We start from the raw sequence: 27,091 nt of genomic DNA, 5'->3' as shown, positions 1-27,091 counted from the left end.
CCTATGGACGCGTTTTTCGGCAAAAATAACGACCAGGTTCGACGCGAGAAAATATCACAGATGTTGGGCGTGATTGACAGCAACACATTCTGCCTTAAAAGACCAAAAAATTACACAATTTTTCAACCATTTTCAACTCAACTGGCAGATTTGAGGGTTAATGTGTATTCATGGCAACGCGTTAAAGTCTGTGCATGTGTGTGTGTGTTTCCAGGGGTCAGAGGTCGTCGACTGACCTTGAAGACGAGCTCCCGGAGTCGGTCCGAGTGTTTGTTGTTGAGGAGCAGAGAGTAGCAGGAGTCGGCCGCTCCGGGCTCAAAGAGGAGCAGGAAGAGCTGGTCCCGGGCCGGACTGCTCTGGAAGAGGCTGAGCAGCAGCTCCAGGAGGACGCACAACTGCAACACACACACACACACAGACACACAACACCGTCACACACACAGTCCACATAAGAAGTCTCCCACATCAAAGTTCATAGAGAAAATCAGTGATTTTAACATCACAATATTCGTTTAAAAAGCATAAAACTGTAGATTTGTGGAGGAGGAGGATGATCACGTGATTATATTGACCACATGTGAACAGAAGGTGATGTAAGTCTCTATATATAGAACTGCAGTGTAAGGTGATACACGCAGTGACAGACAGGGGGAGACATGGGAACACAGGAAAAACAGAGGGAAAATGTTTTTTATTTTTTAAACACTAGTGCAGCTCCTGTAAGAAGTATGTGTTCCTATAGTGGGAGCTGAAGAAGATGTTTCAGTTATGGTAATGAATGATGAGGAACGTAAAGGCTAAGATAATACAAACACTGTGCAACGCAAATGTGCTTAATGTTTTTTGAAGAAAGTCAGCTCACTTTTTTGAAGAAAGTCAGCTCACTCAAAAATTCATTTAAATTATTCCTTAAGAGGTTTGCAAATATTTTCGACGGATCCTTGTTCAGGGCGATGCCGACTATTATGATGGAAAATTTCGAGTCATTCTGAGATTCTTTTTGTTTTTGTGAAGAAAGTCAGCTCACTGTCAAAGTGCATCAGGGCAAATGGAGCATTTTCTGAATTTCAAAAATTCATGAAAATTATTTCTTAAGAGATTTGCAAATATTTTCAATGGATCCTTGTTCAGGGCGATGCTGACTATAATGATGGTGAATTTCGAGTCATTCCGAGATACTTTTTGTTTTTATGAAGAAACTCAGCTCACTGTCAAAGTGCATCAGGGAAAATGGATCATTTTCTGAATTTCAAAAATTCATGAAAATTATTTCTTAAGAGATTTGCAAATATTTTCAACTGATCCTTGTTCAGGGCGATGCCGACTATTATGATGGTAAATTTCAAGTCATTCCGAGATACTTTTTGTTTTTGTGAAGAAACTCAGCTCACTGTCAAAGTGCATCAGGGCAAATGGATAATTTACTGAATTTAAAAAATTCATTAAAATTATTCCTTAAGAGGTTTGCAAATATTTTCGACGGATCCTTGTTCAGGGCGATGCCGACTATTATGATGGAAAATTTCGAGTCATTCTGAGATTCTTTTTGTTTTTGTGAAGAAAGTCAGCTCACTGTCAAAGTGCATCAGGGCAAATGGAGCATTTTCTGAATTTCAAAAATTCATGAAAATTATTTCTTAAGAGATTTGCAAATATTTTCAATGGATCCTTGTTCAGGGCGATGCTGACTATAATGATGGTGAATTTCGAGTCATTCCGAGATACTTTTTGTTTTTATGAAGAAACTCAGCTCACTGTCAAAGTGCATCAGGGCAAATGGATCATTTTCTGAATTTCAAAAATTCATGAAAATTATTTCTTAAGAGATTTGCAAATATTTTCAACTGATCCTTGTTCAGGGCGATGCCGACTATTATGATGGTAAATTTCAAGTCATTCCGAGATACTTTTTGTTTTTGTGAAGAAACTCAGCTCACTGTCAAAGTGCATCAGGGCAAATGGATAATTTACTGAATTTAAAAAATTCATTAAAATTATTTCTTAAGAGATATGCAAATATTTTCAACAGATCCTTGTTCAGGACGATGCCGACTATTATGATGGTGAATTTCAAGTCATTTCGAGATACTTTTTGTTTTTGTGAAGAAACTCAGCTCACTGTCAAAGTGCATCAGGGCAAATGGATAATTTCCTGAATTTCAAAAATTCATATAAATTATTCCTTAAGAGATTTGCAAATATTTTCAACGGATCCTCGTTAAGGGTGATGCAGACTATTATGATGGTAAATTTCGAGTCATTCCGAGATACTTTTTTTTTTTTGTGAAGAAACTCAGCTCACTGTCAAAGTGCATCAGGGCAAATGGATAATTTACTGAATTTAAAAAACTCATTAAAATTATTCCTTAAGAGGTTTGCAAATATTTTCGACAGATCCTTGTTCAGGACGATGCCGACTATTATGATGGTGAATTTCAAGTCATTTCGAGATACTTTTTGTTTTTGTGAAGAAACTCAGCTCACTGTCAAAGTGCATCAGGGCAAATGTATCATTTCCTGGAATCTAAAAAATTCATTAAAATTATTCCTTAAGAGGTTTGCAAATATTTTCAACAGATCCTTGTTCAGGGCGATGCCGACTATTATGATGGTGAATTTCGAGTCATTCCGAGATACTTTTTGTTTTTATGAAGAAACTCAGCTCACTGTCAAAGTGCATCAGAGCTAATGGATCATTTCCTGAATTTCAAAAATTCATGAAAATTATTTCTTAAGAGATTTGCAAATATTTTCAACTGATCCTTGTTCAGGGCGATGCCGACTATTATGATGGTAAATTTCAAGTCATTCCGAGATACTTTTTGTTTTTGTGAAGAAACTCAGCTCACTGTCAAAGTGCATCAGGGCAAATGGATAATTTACTGAATTTAAAAAATTCATTAAAATTATTCCTTAAGAGGTTTGCAAATATTTTCAACAGATCCTTGTTCAGGACGATGCCGACTATTATGATGGTGAATTTCAAGTCATTTCGAGATACTTTTTGTTTTTGTGAAGAAACTCAGCTCACTGTCAAAGTGCATCAGGGCAAATGGATAATTTCCTGAATTTCAAAAATTCATATAAATTATTCCTTAAGAGATTTGCAAATATTTTCAACGGATCCTCGTTAAGGGTGATGCAGACTATTATGATGGTAAATTTCGAGTCATTCCGAGATACTTTTTTTTTTTTGTGAAGAAACTCAGCTCACTGTCAAAGTGCATCAGGGCAAATGGATAATTTACTGAATTTAAAAAACTCATTAAAATTATTCCTTAAGAGGTTTGCAAATATTTTCGACAGATCCTTGTTCAGGACGATGCCGACTATTATGATGGTGAAGTTCAAGTCATTTCGAGATACTTTTTGTTTTTGTGAAGAAACTCAGCTCACTGTCAAAGTGCATCAGGGCAAATGTATCATTTCCTGGAATCTAAAAAATTCATTAAAATTATTCCTTAAGAGGTTTGCAAATATTTTCAACAGATCCTTGTTCAGGGCGATGCCGACTATTATGATGGTGAATTTCGAGTCATTCCGAGATACTTTTTGTTTTTATGAAGAAACTCAGCTCACTGTCAAAGTGCATCAGAGCTAATGGATCATTTCCTGAATTTCAAAAATTCATGAAAATTATTTCTTAAGAGATTTGCAAATATTTTCAACTGATCCTTGTTCAGGGCGATGCCGACTATTATGATGGTAAATTTCAAGTCATTCCGAGATACTTTTTGTTTTTGTGAAGAAACTCAGCTCACTGTCAAAGTGCATCAGGGCAAATAAATCATTTCCTGGAATCTAAAAAATTCATTAAAATTATTCCTTAAGAGGTTTGCATTTATTTTCAACAGATCCTTGTTCAGGGCGATGCTGACTATAATGATGGTGAATTTCAAGTCATTCCGAGATACTTTTTGTTTTTGTGAAGAAACTCAGCTCACTGTCAAAGTGCATCAGGGCAAATGTATCATTTCCTGGAATCTAAAAAATTCATTAAAATTATTCCTTAAGAGGTTTGCAAATATTTTCAACAGATCCTTGTTCAGGGCGATGCCGACTATTATGATGGTGAATTTCGAGTCATTCCGAGATACTTTTTGTTTTTATGAAGAAACTCAGCTCACTGTCAAAGTGCATCAGAGCTAATGGATCATTTCCTGAATTTCAAAAATTCATGAAAATTATTTCTTAAGAGATTTGCAAATATTTTCAACTGATCCTTGTTCAGGGCGATGCCGACTATTATGATGGTAAATTTCAAGTCATTCCGAGATACTTTTTGTTTTTGTGAAGAAACTCAGCTCACTGTCAAAGTGCATCAGGGCAAATAAATCATTTCCTGGAATCTAAAAAATTCATTAAAATTATTCCTTAAGAGGTTTGCATTTATTTTCAACAGATCCTTGTTCAGGGCGATGCTGACTATAATGATGGTGAATTTCGAGTCATTCCGAGATACTTTTTGTTTTTATGAAGAAACTCAGCTCACTGTCAAACTGCATCAGGGCAAATGTATCATTTCCTGAATTTCAAAAATTCATATAAATTATTCCTTAAGAGATTTGCAAATATTTTCAACGGATCCTCGTTTAGGGTGATGCTGACTATTATGATGGTGAATTTCGAGTCATTCCGAGATACTTTTTGTTTTTATGAAGAAACTCAGCTCACTGTCAAAGTGCATCAGGGCAAATGGATCATTTACTGAATTTAAAAAATTCATTAAAATTATTCCTTAAGAGGTTTGCAAATATTTTCAACAGATCCTTGTTCAGGGTGATGCCGACTATTATGATGGTAAATTTCAAGTCATTCCGAGATACTTTTTTTTCCTGATGAGCCGCTGCCTCCCTGGTGCAGCATGATAAATCAGTGAAAATAAAACTCCTCCAAAAAATGTTAAAATCAAGGATGCACACCATCGGTTCATGCTCAACCGACGCTTTATAGACGCTTTATAGATAAATAAGTCAATTGTAGAAGAGGAAATGAGTTTTCCAGCTTCCTGTGCATGTGTGTCATCCTCGCTGAAAATAACACCCCGACCTACTCCACATTTCTTCAAATCAAAAACCAAACGTCTGATGATGTCGTCTGACCTGGTCCTCGTCTCCGATGGCGGCCATGTATCCCAGAATGCTGTTCATCTCCTCCTGCGTCATGCCCTTGCTGATGTAGTACTTGACGAGGCCGCAGAGCGACGCGCGGATGGTGCGGACGTCGTCCTCGCTCAGGTCGCTCTCCTTGTTGTTGTTGTTCTTCCTGCAGAGTGGACACAACACGCCAGGGTCATGAACTCTGTGTGTGTGTGTGTGTGGGAACAGCGGGATTAGAGTCTCACCCGTAAAAAAGACGAATGGTGTCCAACAGAAACTGGACGCCATATTTTTTCCTGAACTGTTTCCTGTTGTCTTTGATGACAGTGGACATGTACTGGATATGACCTTTAACAAACACACACACACACACACATGTTAGACATAGAGTACAGCAGCTTAATCTGTCATTTAACATAATAATCCCTGTGTTTCTGACTTAAATCCCTGTGTTTCTGACTTTAATCTCAGTGTTTCTGACTTTAATCTCAGTGTTTCTGACTTCAATCTCAGTGTTCTGACTTCAATCTCAGTGTTTCTGACATTAATCTCAGTGTTTCTGACTTTAATCTCAGTGTTCCGACTTCAATCTCAGTGTTTCTGACATTAATCTCAGTGTTTCTGACTTTAATCTCAGTGTTCTGACTTTAATCTCAGTGTTTCTGACTTTAATCTCAGTGTTTCTGACTTTAATCTCAGTGTTCTGACTTCAATCTCAGTGTTTCTGACATTAATCTCAGTGTTCTGACTTCAATCTCAGTGTTTCTGACATTCATCTCAGTGTTTCTGACTTTAATCTCAGTGTTTCTGACTTTAATCTCAGTGTTTCTGACTTTAATCTCAGTGTTTCTGACTTTAATCTCAGTGTTCTGACTTCAATCTCAGTGTTTCTGACATTAATCTTAGTGTTTCTGACTTTAATCTCAGTGTTCTGACTTTAATCTCAGTGTTTCTGACATTAATCTTAGTGTTTCTGACTTTAATCTCAGTGTTCTGACTTTAATCTCATTCTTCTGACTTCTTCTTTTGGAAACAAAAAACACAAATAAACAGAGATGAAGAGTTCCGACTTTAAGAAAAGAAACTGTGAAATGAAAGTTGGAGTTCAGAGATTACAAAAACAGAATTCTGACTTTTTAATCTCAAAAATGTATGAGAAAAACCTCATAATTCTGAAATGACTTGAAGGGTTCTGAGATTAAAAGGACAGAATTCTTTTGCATCTCAAAATGTTAAGAAAAATAACTCTCAAATTAAAGTTTAGAGTTCTGTGAATTTCATCTCAGATCTCCCAGATTAAAGAGTCAGAATTCAGTGGTTCTGGTCTTGTATGAACATGGTTCTGGTTCTGGTTCTGGTTCTGGTTCTGGTCTTGTATTCTCACCGATGCGCAGCGGGAAGTCTCCTCTGCTCCAGATGTTGAAGTTGAAGAGCAGATGCGTGTGAAGCTGCTGCAGCAGAGACGCGTTCTTCTCGTACGTCACCTGCTCGATCAGCAGCTGCACGGCCACCAGCACGCTAACGTCCACGTGACCTGGAGACAACTGAAGAGACAGAGAGGACAATGAGGACAGAGAGGAGACAACTGAAGAGACAGAGAGGAGACAACGAGGACAGAGAGGAGACAACGAGGACAGAGAGGAGACAACTGAAGAGACAGAGAGGAGACAATGAGGACAGAGAGGAGACAATGAGGACAGAGAGGAGACAATGAGGACAGAGAGGAGACAATGAGGACAAACACAGGACTGAATTAACTGCAATTATAGACGGTTATTTATAGAAATGAATTACTACAACCGTGGTTTATTTTCTATTCCAGGGTGTGGTCTCTTTGCTTTGAGCAGCTATTATCACATCATCTCTCACACTTTCTTTAATCTGCGTCTCTGTGGACTTTTCTAATCTGTGTCTCTGTGGACAATATTTAATCTGAGTCTCTGTTGTCTTTCCATGCGTGTGGAACGTTGATTCAGGCTTTGAACCTGAATTGAATAAACACGTAAACACGTAGAGACAAAACAAACAAACAAAGAGGAGAGTAAAGACACAGCGGAACGCCCTTGTTGAACTGGATTGAGGATTAAAAGCACAGACCTTCTGAAGCAGAGCTCCAAGTGTGGCCACGCCGTGTGAGTGCAGCAGGTTCTCCTGGTTGATGTGATGCCTCTGCAGGAAGTGCTTCAGCACCAACAGGAAGGTGGCCACCAGGTTCTTCTCCAGACGAGCCTCTGAAACACAACATCCAAACACAGACGTGTCGTCTCCCGCTCTTTGCTCCGCGATGTGGTGAAGGACGTGGAGGAGGAGAGAGGACGCACCTGAAGCTCTGTTGGACGGGAGGATGACCCAGTCTCCGTCTGCCGGAGTGGAAACGTCCGGGGTGATGAACTCTGACCCCGCAGCGGGGTCGCCGCCGTGCTGGTCCTGGTCCGACGTCGTCAGGGACAACTGCTCCATGACGGGGAAGAGCAGGGAGACTCCGCCCACACAGTTGACCATGTCCTAAAGAGACAAATATTACATTGTCAAAAGCGTCATAAAACCATGTCTAACTTGAACAAACACAGACATGCTGCATACCCACAGAAAGGTCAGAAACTCAGCTAAAAGCTCATATAAACCAGTCTTATGTTCACCAAACACAGTTAAAACACAGATGGATCGAACCCGCAGGAGCGGAAAAAACCTGTTCCAGCGCACACGTTTAAAAGAGGCACCGGAGTGTCATCGTGATTATGTAAACAGCGGAGAATTCACCGATTTTTATCACTCTACGAACAAGATTCACGGATCCAGCCCCAAAATAAGAGCAAAACAACAACCGACTTTCAAGAAATACAAGCGGAAATGTTGTCTTACCTTTGCTGTTTATCAAAACAAGTTATTCCCACTGGAACAAAACTGCTTCTCATGAAGAACTACACTTCCCAGTATGCTTTGGGGACAAATCCCAGTCTGATTGATCATTTACTTTGTACTTTTCCACAGTATTATTTTGTTACAGAAATCTTTGGTTATTTATTTATTTATGTTCAAATCTGTTCAGTGTTCTAAAATATTTGTTATTAAATGTTACATTAAGTTGCTATAAGTAAATGTTGTTTAAATAAAAAAAAATTAAATTTAAAAATAATCGTGGAATGTATCGAATCGTGAGTTTGTTTATCGTTACAGCGCTAACAAATATAAATTCAAACTGAGATTATATCAATATTCTGTAAAATAAATTCAAAATGTGACACAACATTCCATCAAAATGTTAATTCTGATGCAAGGAAACATCACATATACTGAGTATGTCATGAATATTAGGCTCCTCCCACCTTGATATCCCAGTTGACGACTTTGTTCCCAGTGAGTCGTCCGTGCAGTTTGTTGGGCGACAGATCCAGACAGATTGGATTCTTACAGGCCTGTGATGAGACAAACAAACACAGACACAGATCCATGTCATCGATTTTTCATCCACCACAGGAAATGAAGGATGATGTGGCTGATCCTGAGGGGGCGGGGCTGACACCACAGCGCTCCAATCACCTTGGGCGAGTAGTGTAGCAGCAGTTTGGACGAAACGTCGCCGTGTTCCGACTCCTGGGCCTTTAACGGTGAGATGCAGTTTGGTCCTGTGCACGAGACAAAGAAGACGAGTGAGGGTTAAAGGTGAAGGACGAGTGTGTCCGTCCTCCTTCTCGCGTCACATCCTGTTTACTGTTTACCAGAGCTGCAGATGGCTTTGACGTGGTTGGGCTGCAGCGGCTCGTGGAACACCATGACGCTTCCCAGCTGGCCCTGCAGCGACGTGGGGCTCCCCCACTCGCTGTCCTGCGTCCCCGCCGAGATCAGCTTGGTCACGGACTCGGGTTTGCCGCCCAGCAGCCCGCCCCACGTCTGCGGCGACAGGATGCTGCCCAGCGAGGAGCGAGTGGTGGGCGTGGTGGCGGAGGAGAAGGGCGGGTCGGGGATCTGGGAGGGCGGGGGCGTCGTGGTGCGGTGACCCGCCGAGCCGATGCAGCACGACGTGAACGGCTGCGAGTCAAAGAGACGAAAGCAAATCACAAAACGGAAACTTTTGGTGTCCCCCAAGGCTCCACCCTGGGCCCCATTCTTTTCTCGATAAAAGTGTTCAGAGTATGTGCAGGTCTCACCTCTGTCATGGTGGGATACTTGAGGGGCGCAGACAGTTTCTGCTGTCCATCAACATAAATGTAGACGAGGCTCTGTCCAAACGGCCTCTTTCCTGGTACGTGAACGACGCCGATGCTGTGCTGCAGGAAGACATTCACACACGAGAGCTGCTCACTGCAGCCAAACTGTGTTTATTGTCATACGACGCAGTGTTGTTTTCGCCGACGATAATGATGACAAAATCTTTTCATCGACGCCACTTTTTTTCATGACGATGTCGAGACGGCGACGAGATAAACGTGCAGGAAGTCATTTCTATCACATATAGAAATGACTAAAATGTGACTAAAACTAATAAGCATTTTCGTCCAAAAGACTAAGACTAAATCTAAGATGGTTGTCAAAAACAACACTGATAAGACGTCTGATACGACGTCTGATACGACGTCTGATACGACGTCTGATACGACGTCTGAAACTCACCCAGAGAGAGTCACAGAAGCAGTAGTCGGGCAGCATGACGGTGACGTACTCCTTCTTGGTGCAAACGGCCACCACGAGGACACCGGCGGAGCTGATGAAGGCCTCAAACCCCGTTCCTCCCGGGGTGAAAAAGCTGCAGAGCCGTAAAAATGAAGCGAGACGTTGTTTAAAGCAGAAGCGTTTCTTAAAGTTTGGTCAATAAACGTGGTTGTGTCATCTCACCTGTAGAGCTGTTTCCTCTTGTCTTTGCTGGGTGGACCCAACTGATCCTGGTCCAGAGACAACCAGGCAAGGAAGCTGAAGGCGGAGCCTGGCCAGCGCTGCACTGTTGGCACGACGATGCCGGCCATGCTGGGCGACAGGTCAAAATACTGCATAGCACTCTCCAGGCCCTGTTTGCGAACCATAGTCAGCAGGGCTCTCAAGGCGGGACCCACATAGGGATGAGCCTGGCGCGACTCTGGAGGCCTGAGGAGGCGCAGGAAGCCCAGAAGTTCCCTCGCGCTCAAGGACTGGGAGCCCAGCGAGCCGACCAGCCCCAGGAGGCTCTCGGCACAAGCTCGATGAAGTCGCTCATGGCGTTCCAGGGCGGCCAGCGCTCGCATGACCATGCTGGCGTTGACGCAGGTGGCGCGGGTCTGGCGATTAAGGCAGCTGAGGCGGCGGAGCCAATCGGCCGTGAAGAGCTGCAGCTCCGACGAGTCCAGCTCCGGGAGCCACTGGACCAGCAGCAGCAAGGGCTCCACGTTACTGATGCCCAGGAGCCCAACTGAGCTGTGCTCGCCCTCCACAGCCTCAACAGAAACACACACGGACAGAGATTCAGTCAACAACAGACGCCGTGTATCTGCGAGACAATAAAGATCTGGAGATACTGTTCTTCTCACCATGTTCATCAGCTCTTTGAGAAGGTGTCGGGACGGTTGGCCCAGTGAGATGAGCACCTCATACAGATGGTTGTAACCGATCCTCTCCTTGAATACCTCCTGCAGGAGTGGCACAAATCAGGACTCTGATACTCTGAATTTATGGCATCTGTTCTTCTAATACTTTTACTACATGCAGTGTACAACAAGGCTCACTCTTTTCTCAGTAACTCAGTTTGGGAAATGATTTACCAGATTGTTCCAGAAAGGATTCAAGCAACTTCAGGAAACCTCTTGAACTGCATTTCTTTAACCTTGAAAGCCCTCAAGGTTCGATTCTGGGCCCTATTTTTTCTCTCCGTGTTATAATTTCAGATTACGGTTGAACAGATTTTTAAGTTCAGGACCAAAAAGGATTTAAGCAACGTTGGTTCACTTCTAAAACCACAATTTACATACGTTAAAAGCCTCCTTCCTTCGCTTGTCTATAATGCATTGTTGTGGTGTGCCACAAGGCTCCATTCTGGGCCCTATTCTAACCTCTATATCTCAACTTCAGGTATAGATTCAACAGATTTTTTCAAGAACAGACGTAGCAGCGATACATTAACTTAAGCAAACCCCTCAAAACAAGTTTTTTTTTCTCCCTTAAAACTTTCTTCCTTCTCTCGTCGATCAAACATAGTTGTGGTGTACCACAAGGCTCAACCCTGGGCCCTATTCTAATCTCTACATCTCAACTTCAGGTAATGATTTAGCACAGTACCAAAAAGGACTCAGGCAACTTTTATTAACTTCTCAAACCACATTTCTTTTACCCTCTCTCATGTATAAAACATCACTGTGGTGAACCACAAGGCTCTATACCAGGCCCCATCATTTATAAACATTCATAAACATTGAAAACAGTTGTATCTTGGGGCCTTTGTTACCTTTGCAGCTGGTGATTTGTGCATCACTACAGTCAGGGCTTTGATGGTGGCTACAGCGAGGGAGTCGAGTCGCCCCTGAAACACCTGAAGAACAAGTATACAGGTGAGATACTGGTGGAAGGTGAATCTCCTCTTATTCCAGGTGGATGTTATCACACAAATTAACGCCACGTTCATGAACATGGTTTATGATGCTAGGATTGACTTATTTAAGGCCACATGCATCACAGTTGGAGGAGGAGGAAACGTAATGCCTCTGAGTTTGATTCATTTAGTGAGAAAATGTGAGTTAAATCATCGTTTTTGTTGCTGCAGGAGAAGCCGACATCGAAGCTTCTACTGCAGATAATTAAGTTAAAATTCATCTTTCTGCTCCAGGTAAAACAAAAACAAAACAAAAAACCAGGGTGAAGATGAAGCTGAAGCAGGAAGCTGTTAGGGTTCGGTCAAAAACAAACAAGTAAATAAAAAAAACGCCCACTCCTCACACAGAACAACACAAACAGACTCTTTGTCCTCACACCGAAGAAAAAAGCATGCAAACACATCCCTGTCCAGCAGCTCTGTGCTGCTCATGACCCACACATGCTGGATCATTGAGGCCCTGCTGGAGAGGGACAATCAATACACTCTGATGACATCATCATCATCATCATCATCATCATCATCATCACCAACTCTGTGACAACACACACACACACACACACCAGGACGAGGTGATAGCATTCCAGTGGAGCCCAGGGGAACACCGCAGAACACCAGGACAATGAAGGGCGGAGGGGGGGGGGGGTGAAAGGGGGCGGGGTCTGAGTGGGTGTGGTCTCTCCACAGCGAGAACACATCCAAGGCTACTTTTGTCGTTTTTGTTTTGGTGAAAACAAAGTTAAAGCAGCTGCTGCTGCTGCTGCTGCAGTGTGGCTTCAATGCTGCTGCAGCATCAGGTTACAGCCGCTCTGAGGGCACACTGCTGTGTGTGTGTGTGTGTGTGTGCGTGTGTGTGCACGTAATCCACATCAATACACGGATTAAACCTCATAAAGGCTCAGTGTGTGTGGGAAGAACAAAGGTGACCTTTCTGTGACTGTGTTTCAAATTAAAGGACTTTTAAAGTAACAAGAGCAACGGGTAATCCAGCGTCCTGTCAGGCTCCGCCCCCTCGCCTGAGGTTAATAATCTCAATGTGGACATTTTCCTGATGAAATTAAGATTATAAATTACATTTTATGACTTCATGCGAGTTATCGGAAATATACAAACTCACATCGGCCATTTTTGTAGTTTTATGACAGCTTGGATCATTGAGAAAGAAGAATGGTTTTTCAAAATAAAGTTGCAAAAGAAGTAGAATTCATCAAATTTAGCCAGGCTCCGCCCCTCGCCTGAGATTAATAATCTCAATGTGGATATTCTCCTGGTAAAATTAAGATTATATGTTCAATCTTACGACTTTTTTTTTCTGCCGCAGGTGGAACCCTCGAGTTTTCGGAAATATCCAAGCTCATGTCGGCCATTTTTGTAGTTCTATTACCGCTTGGCTCATTTAGAAAGAACGACAGTTTTTCAAAATAAAGTTATTCAAAGTCCAAAAGACATAGAATTCATAAAATATAGCAAAGATTGAGCACCTGTTGTGTTATTTTAATGCATCGAAGTTACTTTATAGTCATTAAAATGCAAATGATGTTGATTTTTAATCCCTTAAACGCGGCATGTTTCTTTAATCTCCTCATAACAACAGCGCCACCGTGTGTCTGAATGTGAGAGTGTGCGTCCTGCTGTGGAGAGGCCTCCAGCTCCAGGTGGAAGGGAAGGGGGGCGTGGCAGCAGCAGAGGGTGAGGGAGGGGCAGGGAGGTGATTGATGGGTGTTGGTAGTGAGAGAGGGAGGGACGGAGGGAGGAGGGAGGAGGAGGAGGGGGTGTGGTCTTTTATTTTGTATTATTTCTCGGCGGTACCTGAGTGTCCCTCTCTGCTGTCAGTAACCTGTTGTTGGTTAAATCTTTCTGGTCCTTGTCTGCAGCCGTGCACCTCGCGTTAACCAGCTGACACACACACACACACACACACAACAGGCAACATTGTCAACATGTGGGGGAGAGAAGAGGGGAGACAGGAGGAGAGAGAGAGGGAGAGGGAGAGGGAGGTTGTCAGTGGAGGACAGGGGGGGGGGGGGGGTTAGAAGCCGTGACCTTCACAGAGGTCACCGTGAGGAGGAGGAGGCGTGTTGGTGATCCAGCCTTGCTGTGGAGAGGTAAACATGCAATGTCTGGAGGGGCTAAAAAAAAAGAAGCTAATTTCCACACTTTAGTGCAGGTAATAATCATTAATTTATCCTGATATTTTTAACAAAAACAGAACATTTTAACCACATATTTAGTAAAGAATAAGATGGAAGCCTGTTCCTCTCCGTCCACTTTCTGAAATAACTCTTCTTCGTTTTCAAGCTTGTAAACTATTCCTTCACGGGAGTAATTTAAAGTACATTAAAACATCAACTTTTGTCCTAAAACAGAACACATGTGCATGATTGTTGTTGTTATTATAAAGAACCTCATATCAATTCTGTCCAAAGTTTTGATTTGGTGATTGTTTTAAAGCTATTTTCCAAACTTTACTGATTCACCACACTTCGATGTGACTAAATTAGTCCAAAACGATTAAAAAAAATCAACTTTGAATTAGATGTCAGCAGGCAAATACTGTCTTTGACACATAAAACACACCATTGACCGGTGAAATAAGATGAATTTATATTATATCCCTGCTCTCCAGTAAACTAATGCTTTTTAACGGAAAAAGAGGATAGAAGGTGTTATAACATGAAAAAGTAGGCGTTATTTGTGTCGTTGTGACATGAAAATACCTGTAAACCTTGACTTAATTCTTAATTTCGTTATGTGCAATTACAATAAAGAGATTCTGATTCTGATTTTTATTGTTATGATTTATATTTTAGTGGTGTAGGAATCTTTCAGAATTCAAAACAGGCTGAGCACTGGTTCTCAAAGTGTGGCCTGGGGCCCAATGGCGGCCCGCAGAAACATTTCTGACGGCCCAGCAATGAATTACAGTTGATAGTTTTAATCCAGGAGCTACTAAGCTTGTTAAATGTTTATTGGACATTACTGGATACAGACCAATAAGTGTAAACAAAAATACTGGGTATTTACCTGGTTTCTATATGGTGAATTTTAGTGTATTATTGGGTTATAAGCTGGTAATAAGCAGGTAGCTACAGCCCCCAATTACTAGCTATTTACCCAGTAAATATATGGTAACAGAAATGTGTTACTTGGTATTAACCTGTAATTAGAAGATAAGAACAATGGCCAAAATACTGAGTAATTACCCAATAAATTATAAAGCGTTATTATATTAATGCTTAAATTACATTATATTAACGCTTATATTAATTAACGCTAAACTGTAGAACTGCAAAATTATTACAAATGGGATTTCTTTCTGTTCAGTCCAATGTTGGGTCCCTAAATTCAAAAAATTCCAAACTTTGAGAACACCTGTTATAGAGGTAATAATGTCATAAATATATGAAAAAAAATCATCATATTCTTGTGTTATCAGATGAATAAAGTGGTGGAGAACAGCTGTGTGTGTGTGTGTTTACCTTGCTGTTCTGCAGCAGTCGCGTCAGATGCTCGAAACAGTTGCTGTTGAGGAAAATGGCTTGAAGAACGGGTCGATCTGAGCACAGGAACATGTCCCTGATCGTGTCTGAGGCAGAAAAACACAAACACCAGTTCAAATACTGGCTTTAACTCTGCAGAAATAACTAGTTTAATGTAATTAAAGTTCATCTCTACCGAGCATGTGCACTTGCAGCGCCACAAAGCGACTCTCCCAGTGTCGCCCCAGCGTCGGCACTCGCCCCTTGGCCTGTTGTTGCTGCTGCTGCTGCTGCTGTTGCTGCTGCTGCTGTCGTGCAGCGACCACGGCCGCCGGGTCCGAGTTGAGCAGCTTAAAGTAGTTCTCCAGCACCGAGGCGATCTCCACCTGCCGCTGGTCGGAGCTGGACGCCAGGAGGCGCTGCACCACCTCGCGCAGGCAGCCCAGCGTCAGCAGGGCCTTCCTGTCGGGGGCCTCGCTGTCCCAGTCCTCGCCCTCGTCCGACGGACAGCTGCCCGTGGAGCAGTCGGCCAGCACTCGCATCAGCACCTCCATGGTGGCGGGGGAGATGGCGAGCACGGCGTTCTTCTGCCCCGGGGGACAAAGGTGGTGGTGGTGGTGGTGGGGGGGATACAGAGGAAACAATGAGAGGTGAGGGACATTGGACATGGCTTTTTGACAGGAAACTGAAGTTTGTAAACCACTCACTCTCCCACACCAAAGCCCATAGAGAAAACCAGTGATTTTAGCTCACAGCGACACAGGAGCTGCTGGTCCTCTGCTGCCTCGTGTGGTCACTTTGTGTCACTGAGTTAAGTCTAAAGTAAATATTTTAAAAGCTGAATTAACAAAATCAGTCATTGTAAGTTAGTGATGGAGGCAGCAGTGGATCAACAACTCCTGTAAACTCCTGTGTGCTGTGATGTTAAAATCACTGATTTACTCTATGGGCTTTGGTGTGGGAGAGTGAGTGGTTTATAAACTTGAGTTTCCTGTTGTTAAAGTCTGTCTCACAGTGAAGATAAAGACATAAAGAAGTTCTGAAGACATCGTAGACATAATGTAGTTGATCTTTTTTATCAAGTTAATCTTATATTAAGTGTCTAAATTCAGTTTTTCTTGAGGTTATTTCACGTTAAAACGGGTGTTTTTTGTAAAGCAGGTAAACATTTACCTGATCACCTGCTACGATGGCACCAAACAAGTGCAGCAGGCAGCATTTGAGACTCTCCTTCAGGTGCTCGCTCTCCTGGAAGCACTCTGAGAGAGAGAGAGAGAGACACACACACACACACACGCACAGTGCATAAGTTTCATCTGTAGATATGCAAACACAACCATGCCTCGCTATGTTTCTTCTGTACTTTTTGATCAATACACAAAAGGACAGACAACAGGTCAGTGAGATCCACACACACACACACACACACACACACACAGAGGTCCTGTCAATAACCTCTGGTTCACGGTGGTCATCGTCATCCATTAACTCATCTGTCAACACGTGTGATCGTCTCTTTCCTTCATGCCACAACACAACACTGCTTCTTCTCTTCTCTCTCATACTTTACTCTTTGCATAAAACACACACACACACGTTTGAACACACACTCGCACACACGCACACAAACACGTCTGAACACACACTCGCACACATACACATACACACACACACACTCGCACACATACACACACACACACACACACTCGTTTGCACACACTCGCGCACACACACACTCGCACACTCGTTCGCGCACACACACACACTCGTTCACACACACACACACTCGTTTGCACACACTCGCGCACACACACACACTCGCACACTCGTTCGCGCACACACACACACGTCTGAACACACGCACACACACACCCACACACGTCTGAACACACACACACACACTCGCACACACACACACACACTCGTTCGCACACACACACACACACACACACTCGTTCGCGCACACACACACACACTCGTTCGCGCACACTCGTTCGCGCACACACACACACACACACACACACACACACACACACACACACACACACACACACACACACACACACACACACACACACACACACACACACACACACACACACACACACACACACACACACACACACACACACACACACACACACACACACACACACACACACACACACACACACACACACACACACGTCTGAACCCACAGACACACACACACGTCTGAACCCACACACACCAGTGTGTTATCTTTGGTATCAAACCGCAGCAGCAGCCGCACACAGAGACAGGAGTGTTTGTTTAAAATGGCCGACAGTGTCAGACTCTTCATTATCACTTCATCTGGAGAACACGGAACACAAAGAGAGGACTGAACCAGGAGGAGGAGGAGAGAAGAGCCACTGGAGGAGGAGGAGGAGGAAGAAGAGGAGAGAAGAGCCACTGGAGGAGGAGGAGGAGGAAGAAGAGGAGAGAAGAGCCACTGAGGCATCTGAGTCCACATTATTAAAGAGTTAAACATACGTTCACACACACTGACGCTCTTGTTTACTCTGAAACCTGTCGAGAAAACACCTGAAGGAGTTCAACACTCTGTGTTTGTGTATGAAGGTTCATCGTTTGTTCTTTTTCTCTGTCAATCAGTCAATCATATCTCACAATGTCAAGGAAATATTGTGAGATAGGAAGTGTGTGTGTGTGTGTGTGTGTGTGTGTGTGTGTGTGTGTGTGTGAGTGTGTGTGTGTGTGTGAGAGAGTGTGTGAGTGTGTCTGTGAGAGTGTGTGTGAGTGAGTGTGAGTGAGTGTGTGTGTGTGTGTGAGAGTGTTTGTGTTAGTGTGAGTGTTTGTGTGAGTGTTTGAGTGAATGTGTGTGTGTGTGTGTGAGTGTGTGTGTGTCTTACGGTAAAAGAAGGGTACAAACTCCACAGTGAGTGTAGCAGCCTTGTACTTCTGTCTGCTCCTCTCCACTGTTCCCAGCTGCTCTCTGTCCAAACAACACACACACAATATGTTCACCATCATAATAAATCACTTTGTCTGCTGAGAATAATTATGTTGTTGTTGTTGTTGTTGTTGTTGTTGTTGTCGTTTACCCGCAGGTTCGATGCCTCCAGTTGCGGTACGGGTCGTAGAGGCTCTCGCAGAACGCCAGCGCGTGGCGTACAAACTCCTCGGCCTGACTCTGGTCGGCCATCTCCTTCTCTTTGGTCTTGCTCTTGAGCTGCAGCGACGCACAAAAACCAACAAAAAACACACACAAGTGTGAAAATAATGGAACTAATAATCCTAATCTGGGTTATCTATGTCTTAAACTGCAGGATCTGCAGGAGAAAAGGGGGAGGAGTCAGTCTGACCTGCTGAATGTAGAGCGTTGTCATGGTGATGATGTGATTGATGTAAGAGCAGGTGCCAATCTCCTCCACGTTGGACAGGTTCCTTCAGGGAAACACCAGAGACAAATCCACACTTCAGCGTTTATCTGTGTGTGTGTGTGTGTGTGTGTGTGTGTGTGTGTGTGTGTGTGAGTGAGTGTGTGTGAACGTGTGTGTGCGCTGACCTGCAGACGATGATGAGGAACTTGAGCAGCAGCAGAGCCAGGTTCTGCTGCTCCGGCTCCAGGCCGTCAGACGCCTTCTGCACACACTGCAGCAGCTGGTGACGCAGAACCTGCAGGATGTTGTCGGGGAGGAGGGTCAACACCGGGGGGAGCTCTTCTGGCCTGGAGACACCACGTCAAACCGAGAGAGCAAGATGAACATGACGCATCTGTAGGTCCGCGACATCTTCAGAAACTGACGTTCACTCTCCCACACCAAACCTCATAGAGAAAACCAGGAGCTGCTGGTCTACTGCTGCCTCGTGTGGTCACTTTGTGTCACTGATGTTAATCCAGATGTGAGTTTTTCAATGCCGAATTTTACAAAATAAGACATTTGAAGTTAGTAATGGAGGCAGCAGTGGATCAACAACTCCTGTGAACTCCTGTGTGCTGTGATGTTAAAATCACTGATTTTCTCTATGTGGTTTGGTGTGGGAGAGTGAGTGGTTTACAAACTTGAGTTTCCTGTTGGAAAAGTCTGTCTAACAGTGAGATAAAGACATAATAACACATGACAGACTCAAACTGACAGATATTATATCATGCAAATCTTTGTTTCCGTTTTTCCTCGTCTGTTTATACCTGAACTATCCCTTTAAAAGGCTGCATTCAGACATTTGTTCCATGGAAACAGAATCAGCATGTGAGCTGCACTGCTCATGCAAGAGCAAGGGAGAGAAAAAAAAAAAGAAAAGGCAGCAGTGGAAGTCAAAGACTGAAGTTTGTAAACCACTCACTCTCCCACACCAAAGTCACTCACTCTCCCACACCAAAGTCCATAGAGAAAACCAGTGATTTTAACATCACAGCACACAGGAGTTCACAGGAGTTGTTGATCCACTGCTGCCTCCATCACTGAGTTACAGCGTCTGATTTTAGTGAATTCGGCTTTTAAAAACCTCCCTTTTCGTTGACTTCAGTGACCCAAAGTGACCACACGAGGCAGCAGTAGACCAGCAGCTCCTGTGTCCCTGTGAGCTAAAACTTCAGTTTCCTGTCTCACAGTGAGATAAAGACGTGAAACATGTTCTGTAGATATTGAAGGCTTAAGTTAAAATCCTCCATATTTCAGACTCAAAGCAGGGGGCGCTCACAGCTCAGAGTTTTGAGACGGCGTGGCCTCTGCTGTTGCCAGGGGAACAGGAGGAAATCACGTGATCATACACTCAGCTATATCATCGTTACCTTGAAGGAGGTTTTTCGAAGTCCACGTCCAGACAGCGCTCGTAGGCTCCGATGAAGATCTCCAGCCATAGCTTCAGGTAGTCTGGATCCCTCTGAGGACAAGAGGACAGAGAGAAGGTCATGAAGGTCAGGGCTGAGGGAACCGTCCTCTGCTGGAGACAGGAACGCCTCAGGTGTGTGTTTGCGTCTTTATCTTTTCTGGGATCAGAAGCTCAAACACGGACACGCTGGGGGTGGAAAACCGGCCTGACCACATTCTCGTCCACATTTCATAAATTCCTGGAACACGAGACCAGAGACGTCCCCGTCCCGTCCCCCTCTCAGAGGGACGACGGTGAAGACGAGATGTTTTTAATCCTACTTTAAAGAGCCCATAATATACCCTATTAACCCAAGTTAAAGTAGGTCCTGATGCCCTAATGAACATGTCTGTGTCATGCTTTAGTCAAAATATCATAAGGATGAAGCACAATAGCAGTTCAATAACTCTGCCAAAACAGCCTTTTTCAGAACGCTCGGTTTTGTGCCTGATCATTTACATGTGAATGAGACCCAGGTAAACACACATCCAATGCTTCCAGGGGAGTGTCGATCTAACTTACTATCCACAGCTATACTGTCGCCACTTATCACCTATTGTCATGCAGCGTCGTCACAACCCCCGCTCCATATACCCCATAGTAATGTCTGTTTACCCGTTGTTACTGAGTTTCACCGTAATGCATAGAGTGACCACGATTTAGGCTTCTCACGATCATAAAAACATTAAAATCGAAGAAAAACGATTAATGCGCCGCGCGGCGCAGCGTGTATGTAAATTCCCATGCTAGAAAAACACCTTGAATGCACCAGTGTAACTGCAGCTGAAAGTGACGTGTGTGGATCAATAATGAGGCGAGAACGTGGAAACACGACAGAAAGGCAGCCTTTGGTTGAGAAGAAATGCAGGACAACATCTACATCTTTCTGCAGTGCTTTCAAACGCGTGCTCTTCATAGCACCGATCCACACACGCCACTCGCTAACCGCAGGCACGTAACTGGTGGGTTCAAGGTGTTTTTCTAGCATAGGAATTTACACACACGATCAACAACAAAGGGCTTGTGGAGCTTGTGAACATTTTTTTCATAAATAAAATATATCCACTGGACACACAAAAGTCTTCTGAGGCTGGAAGTTTGTGTAAAACACTGTGCTCCGCTGTGCAGCCGCTCTTCCTCCCTCGCCTGCACTCTCGTATTTCACAAGGACAAGGAGGAGCTACGGTGGAGCTGTGAAGTACAGCCAACATTCACGGTGAAATGTGTTGCTATGTCGTCATTCCGCGGGAGGTTTAAACATCGCGTGTTTTATCGCCTATACTTACACAAAGTGGAACCACTAAAACATGACTGAGTCTTGTTTTTTCACATTTTGGGGACTGGTATGGCCCCCTGAGTCCCAAATATCAGTACTCAAATGATTAAAAAGTTGATTTTGCAAAATATGGGCCCTTTAAAAGCCTGGTAAAACTCATGAAGTGTCAGTCAATTCTCCCGAGAGCATCAGCTCTTTAACGTCCCAATAAAAAGCTCTTTTATCGCCGTCGCTATGGCTTTAACACAGTAAAACGCCACAGTAAACACACAAGGATTCATTCAAATATTTAAATTTGAATTTAAAAACGTGACACATCAGTCAGTATTTTTTCACATGGTGAACCTGCAGAATGAGATTATTTTAATCCCACAGGTGTAATGAGCGACTGGCGGCTTCCAACTGATCCTTTGATTGGACTTTGAGACGCCTGGAGAGCGAGAGTGTGAGGAATCTGGGTCAGATTAGAACAACATTGTGTTATTGTATTGTGTACTTTGCAGCGATTGTTAAAGTGTGATTATCACATTAATGACATTTAAGCCATTTTAAAACATAAAACTCCTGTGAAGGAGGAAATAAATCACCAGAACATGACTCAGTGAAAACGCTGCTGCATTTTATCTCTATTTCCTCACCAAAGAAATTCACTTGTATCTTAAATATCTGATCTTCATTGGACTGATTTGCTTATTATTAAAGTGGGGATTTTTGTTCAATTTAATGAGGAAAACTGCAGTTTTTTTGGTCTCAAACTGACAACGAATGTTTTAAGTCAAAGAAAACACACGTCAATTACATTTAAGACGCTGAATAACGATGACAAGACGTTTGATCATCGATAAATAAGAAAGTTTTCATTAACTTTTCTCCACCTGGAGACCACAAATGATTGTAGAGCTGCAAAAAACTATTATTTTCATGATGGATTAATCTCTGGATTAAAGAATTAAAGAATATGTTGATTTGGAGTTTCCCAAACCTCAAATATTCACATTTAAGAAGCTGAAAAATCACAGATGATGAAAACACACTGGAAACATCCCATGATGTCACTTTGAGACAAAGACGACACAAACATGACTGCTTTAAAAAGGGGGCGGGGCTTAAACAGAGGAGGTTTTTCTCAGGATCTCGGAGACGAGAGGCTGCTTCTGTCTGCGTGTCACAGTGTGTGTGTGTGTGAGGGCCAGAGAGAGAGAGTGAAGAAAAGAGGGCGAGAGAGAGAGAGACATCTGAATGGAATAAACAACAGCCACGTGTGAATAATACTTGTGTGTGTGTGTTTCTTTGCCCTGTGTCACTTTGACTTTGGTGTGGGAGAGTGAGTGGTTCACAAACTTGAGTTTCCTGTCTAACAGTGAAGATAAACATGTTCTGAAGATAGCGTAGACTTTGGGTGGCATAGATTAAACATACTGAAACTTCAGGAAACTCAAGGTTGTAAACCACTCACTCTCCCGCACCAAAGTCCATCAGTGATTTCAACATCACAGCACAGAGGAGTTCACAGGAGTTGTTGATCCACTGCTGCCTCCATCACTAACTTCAAGTATGTTCTTTTGGACAATTCGGCATTAAAAATCCATCATTTAGCTTTAACTCAGTGACACAAAGTGACCACACGAGGCAGCAGTCTGTCTAACAGTGAGATAAAGACGTGAACGTGCTCTTAAAGACATCGTAGACTTAATCTGGTGTAGATTTAACGAGATGAGTCCGTGTCACTCGCTGATCTGAGAGTGAGTCTCTGTGCTGTGAGTGAGTCGCGACACAGTGACTCAAAGTCATTTTATCAAGTTTGCTCTTTAACTTCAGTGGCAGGTTATTGTTTACACACACACACACACACACACACACACACACACACACACACACACACACAAACACACAAACACACACACACAGGGTGTAACTGCTAGAAAACTGCACGATGATTTAAGTCTGCAGCCTCGCTCTGTAATAACCGGCCTCACCACGGGCACTGGCACAGAGTGTGTGTGTGTGTGTGTGTGTGTGTGTGTGTGTGTGTGTGTGTGTGTGTGTGTGTGTGTGTGTGTGTGTGTGTGTGTGTGTGTGCGTGTGTGTTTATGAGAGCAAGAATGTCCTCTTTTAGGCAGCAGCACAGATGCCCATTGAGGGTTTGGACTGTGGCAGACTGGGACACACCCTGCTCCACATGACCCTGCTTCTCCATGGAAGAATCTGAACACACACAGTGACAACAGTCTTGCCGTGTTCGTGTGTGTGTGTGTGTTAAAACATTCTGCAGAAGCTCTCAAAGGTCGTCCGGCGTGAGAAACACAGATCGATAAACTCCATTCACAAAAAAATCAACCTCTGATGTCACTGATTCATAGAGGACGAGTGTCATGTTTCCCCCCCGATCGACTAAAGTGAGCGACAGCTCTGCAAACACGACGCGAGTCGACCCGAGCTCTGCACTCAAGTATCGACAGCGTCGTCCTGAAGCGTCTCCTGACATTTAACAGAACCTCTCACGTCAGCTGATAGTTCACTGATAACGTCAGAGTGAAATGTGAAAACCAAGCAAGTAAAGGATCAGGAGAATAAGTCCAGCCAAAACAACAACAACAACAACAACAACAAAAAACGCATATTTCCTTCTGTGTTCTTCAAAAGTAAAAAAAACTAATAAAACCTACGTCAGATTAAGTCTACGATATCTTAAGAACATGTTCACGTCTTTATTTCACTGTTTTCTCTATGGGCTTTGGTGTAGGAGAGTGAGTGGTTTACAAACTTCAGTTTACACAAGGAAAAGTCTGTCAAACAGTGAAATAAAGACGTGAACGTGTTCTTAAGACACTGCAGACTTAAACTGATGTAGATTTTTATTAGATGAGTCTCTAATTGAGCGGCGAGAATCTGTTTTTCCTGCGTTTTCGCTCCAAATAAACTGAACTAACCCTTTAAAGAAATGTTAACCACCAACCACATAATAACATTAAAAAGACAATAAAAACTTGAAGCCACAAAGACAAACGATGAATTATACGTATAATTATCATCAGCTGATAAATGTGTGGAAGCTCTTAGCAACAGCTGAGTGAAGCCCCGCCCCCCCCCCCCCCGGCCTGCAGACAGGGCGTGGCTGCGGGTGACCCGGCAGGGCGGCAGCAGGCGTGGAGTCACGACTGAAACCACATCCTGCTGCTGCTGCTCCTGTGGTCATCTCGTGTCACTGCTCGCGGTGACACAGACCGCGGCCGTGACGTCAGCGTCAGGGGCGGGTATTTATAGACGCGGGGGTGGGGGGGGCGGGGCCTAAGCCACACGGAACGGAGCGTGACCTCATCATGTTATTCCAGTGATATTCATAGCAATGAGGAAACATGGATATGACACAGAGAGAGAGTGAGAGAGAGAGGAAAGGCAGCCTGAGGGTGTGTGTGTGTGTGTGTGTGTGTGTGTGTGTGTGTGTGTAAACCAGACACAGAGATTAGACTGTAACAAGCAGCAAAGCTGGAAACAGAGCGACGTAATCCACTTGAGGAAATGTGAAAGCATGGCACTTTCTCCTCCTTCTCCTTCTCCCACTGCACCATTACTCTAATTAAAGCTGTCCTAGGCAACACACACACACACACACACACACACACACACACACACACACACACACACACACACACACACACACACACACACACTGGTCAATACCGATCAATAAATCCACGGCAGCCTTTCATCATAATGAAGAGATGAAGCGACGCGAGTCGCGAACTCCGCTGAGAGCTGAACGATCATCAATCCAGTTTGTGTTTTTTCTAAATAAATAAAACAGGTTTTCTGTTTTTACAGCTTCTTAAATATTAATAATATATTTTCCTGCTTCCTTTGCTCCATGAAACAAAGAAATCATTAAGGCTTAAGCTTTACACGACAACGATCTGAACGCAAACTTTTTTATTCCGCGTTTAGACGAGCGTCTGTGGGTGGACATCTGCGCGCACGCGGTGACGCAAAAGTGTGTGAAATGTGATGTAGTTTGCATGCCAGGTGGCTAGGTGGCGCTGTGAAGCACTGCCATACAACAACACCAGGGGCGCAGGAAGGCGTTGAAACTTCCTTCTACTTCTCTCTCGTATATATATATATATATATATATATATGGGAACGCCACGGTGGAGCGTTTTTAACATTTCCACTGTGGAGGGTGGTGCCATTTTTTTGCGTTTTAAGCCCCAAAAACGCTAACTAAAAGTTGTTTTTGCCTTTAACAAATTGTTTAATTTGCTTTTTTAAAGTGACAATAACTCATAATTGATATATCAGTTATTGCTCCCTGATCTCTAGAATCCTCCTTAAAATCATTAAAACCAATTTATATTTCAGAGTTTTTGGAAAATAATAATAATATCTCCAATTGTTTTACTGTAAAACTTCTTCTGGTGCATTAAAGAGTCTAAATTGTTCTGTTTTTATCGTGTTATTACTTTCCTATCATGATCAGAATTGTCTACGCTGCATCTCTACTTGTTATATTTGACTCGAGTCCTTATTATATTCATCTTTTTAATGTGAAACGATGATGGTGAGTCCATGAAGCAGCAGCACAGAGTTCCAGTTTCACAGCAGCAGGAAGTGTTTTATCATCAGGTGAATAATGATAATAACAATAATGACAGAGATAAACAGTGACACAGAACAGGAAGAGCCTGTTCTATCAATGCAGGTGTCTACAGTCAACAGTCACTGACTCCGCCCCCACTGCTGTCAATCATTACACACACAGACAGAGGACAATAGGTCATATCTAGTGGAATCATAGGCTCTGGTTTGAATGTGTTTATGTCACCATTTTAACTGTAAACGCCAATATGTGACAATTATTTTACATTAAATACTCTTGTTTGTCAATGACGGTGCGTTTATGTTTGAAAACCAACTCACACACAGTGTTTCATCTCACGGTGAGACAGACTTTTACATCAGGGAACTCTGCTCACTCTCCCTGCACCAAAGTCCATAGAGAAAATCAGTGATTTTAACATCACAGCACACAGGAGTTCACAGGAGTTGTTGATCCACTGCTGCCTCCATCACTATGTTCAAGTGTGTTATTTTGTAAATTCGGCATTAAAGATTCCTGCATTTTGATTAACTTCAGTGACACAAATTGACCACACGAGGCAGCAGCAGGCCAGCAGCTCCTGTGTCCCTGTGAGCTAAAATCACTAGAGCTGAAACGATAAATCGATAAATGGATTATTAATCGATTACCAAATTAATCGTCAACTATTTTGATAATCGAAAGTCAGTTTAAAGCTTTTTCATGATTAAAACCAGATTTCTGATTGTTACAGCTTCTTAAATGTGAATATTTTCTTTGTTTCTTTGCTCCACATAAACAAAGAAATCATTAAAACTGAATCTTTTTAGGTTTGTGAACAAAACAAAGACTTTCGAGAACATCGTCATTTCCAGCTTTGACAAACACTGATCAACGTTTTTTTTTTTTTACATTTTCTGACATTTTATGGACCAAACCATTCATCGATTATTCGAGAAAATAATCGACAGATTTATCAATTACGAAAAGAATCGTTAGTTGCAGCTCTAAAAAAATCACTGATTTTCTCTATGGGCTTTGGTGTGGGAGAGTGAGTGGTTTACAAACTTCAGTTTCCTGTTATTTGAGACTTTTGTACGTGATAAAATCTACATCAGTTTAAGTCTACGACAGATTAAGAACATGTTTCACGTCTTTATCTTCACTGATAGACAGACTTTAACAACAGGAAACTGAAGTTTGTAAAACACTCACTCTCCCACACCAAAGCCCATAGAGAAAATCAGTGATTTTAGC

General features: G+C 42.9%; 1 protein-coding gene across 1 annotated transcript in view; it reads right to left on the bottom strand.

Moving 5' to 3' along the window:
* Positions 1–27,091, bottom strand: part of nbeal1 (neurobeachin-like 1) — a 48,828-nt gene that overhangs the window by 18,879 nt on the left and 2,858 nt on the right. The window contains exons 2-24 of the mRNA XM_083908942.1: positions 19,906–19,997; positions 18,679–18,840; positions 18,476–18,557; positions 18,215–18,342; positions 18,023–18,105; positions 16,305–16,390; positions 15,328–15,718; positions 15,132–15,238; positions 13,462–13,548; positions 11,509–11,592; positions 10,598–10,696; positions 9,933–10,504; positions 9,711–9,843; positions 9,248–9,367; positions 8,819–9,128; positions 8,640–8,725; positions 8,426–8,515; positions 7,421–7,604; positions 7,197–7,330; positions 6,484–6,643; positions 5,345–5,447; positions 5,103–5,265; positions 237–395 (exon numbers count right to left, since the gene is read on the bottom strand). Of these exons, the coding sequence (XP_083765068.1) occupies positions 237–395; positions 5,103–5,265; positions 5,345–5,447; positions 6,484–6,643; positions 7,197–7,330; positions 7,421–7,604; positions 8,426–8,515; positions 8,640–8,725; positions 8,819–9,128; positions 9,248–9,367; positions 9,711–9,843; positions 9,933–10,504; positions 10,598–10,696; positions 11,509–11,592; positions 13,462–13,548; positions 15,132–15,238; positions 15,328–15,718; positions 16,305–16,390; positions 18,023–18,105; positions 18,215–18,342; positions 18,476–18,557; positions 18,679–18,840; positions 19,906–19,997 (3,615 nt within the window). The remainder of the gene's footprint in view (positions 1–236; positions 396–5,102; positions 5,266–5,344; positions 5,448–6,483; positions 6,644–7,196; positions 7,331–7,420; positions 7,605–8,425; positions 8,516–8,639; positions 8,726–8,818; positions 9,129–9,247; positions 9,368–9,710; positions 9,844–9,932; positions 10,505–10,597; positions 10,697–11,508; positions 11,593–13,461; positions 13,549–15,131; positions 15,239–15,327; positions 15,719–16,304; positions 16,391–18,022; positions 18,106–18,214; positions 18,343–18,475; positions 18,558–18,678; positions 18,841–19,905; positions 19,998–27,091) is intronic.

The sequence above is a fragment of the Microchirus variegatus genome (genome assembly GCF_963457635.1).
Source record: "Microchirus variegatus genome assembly, chromosome: 22".
Taxonomy (NCBI): Eukaryota; Metazoa; Chordata; class Actinopteri; order Pleuronectiformes; family Soleidae; genus Microchirus; species Microchirus variegatus.
Note: the sequence above shows the minus strand (reverse complement) of the source record. Positions and strands in the feature narration are given on the sequence as shown.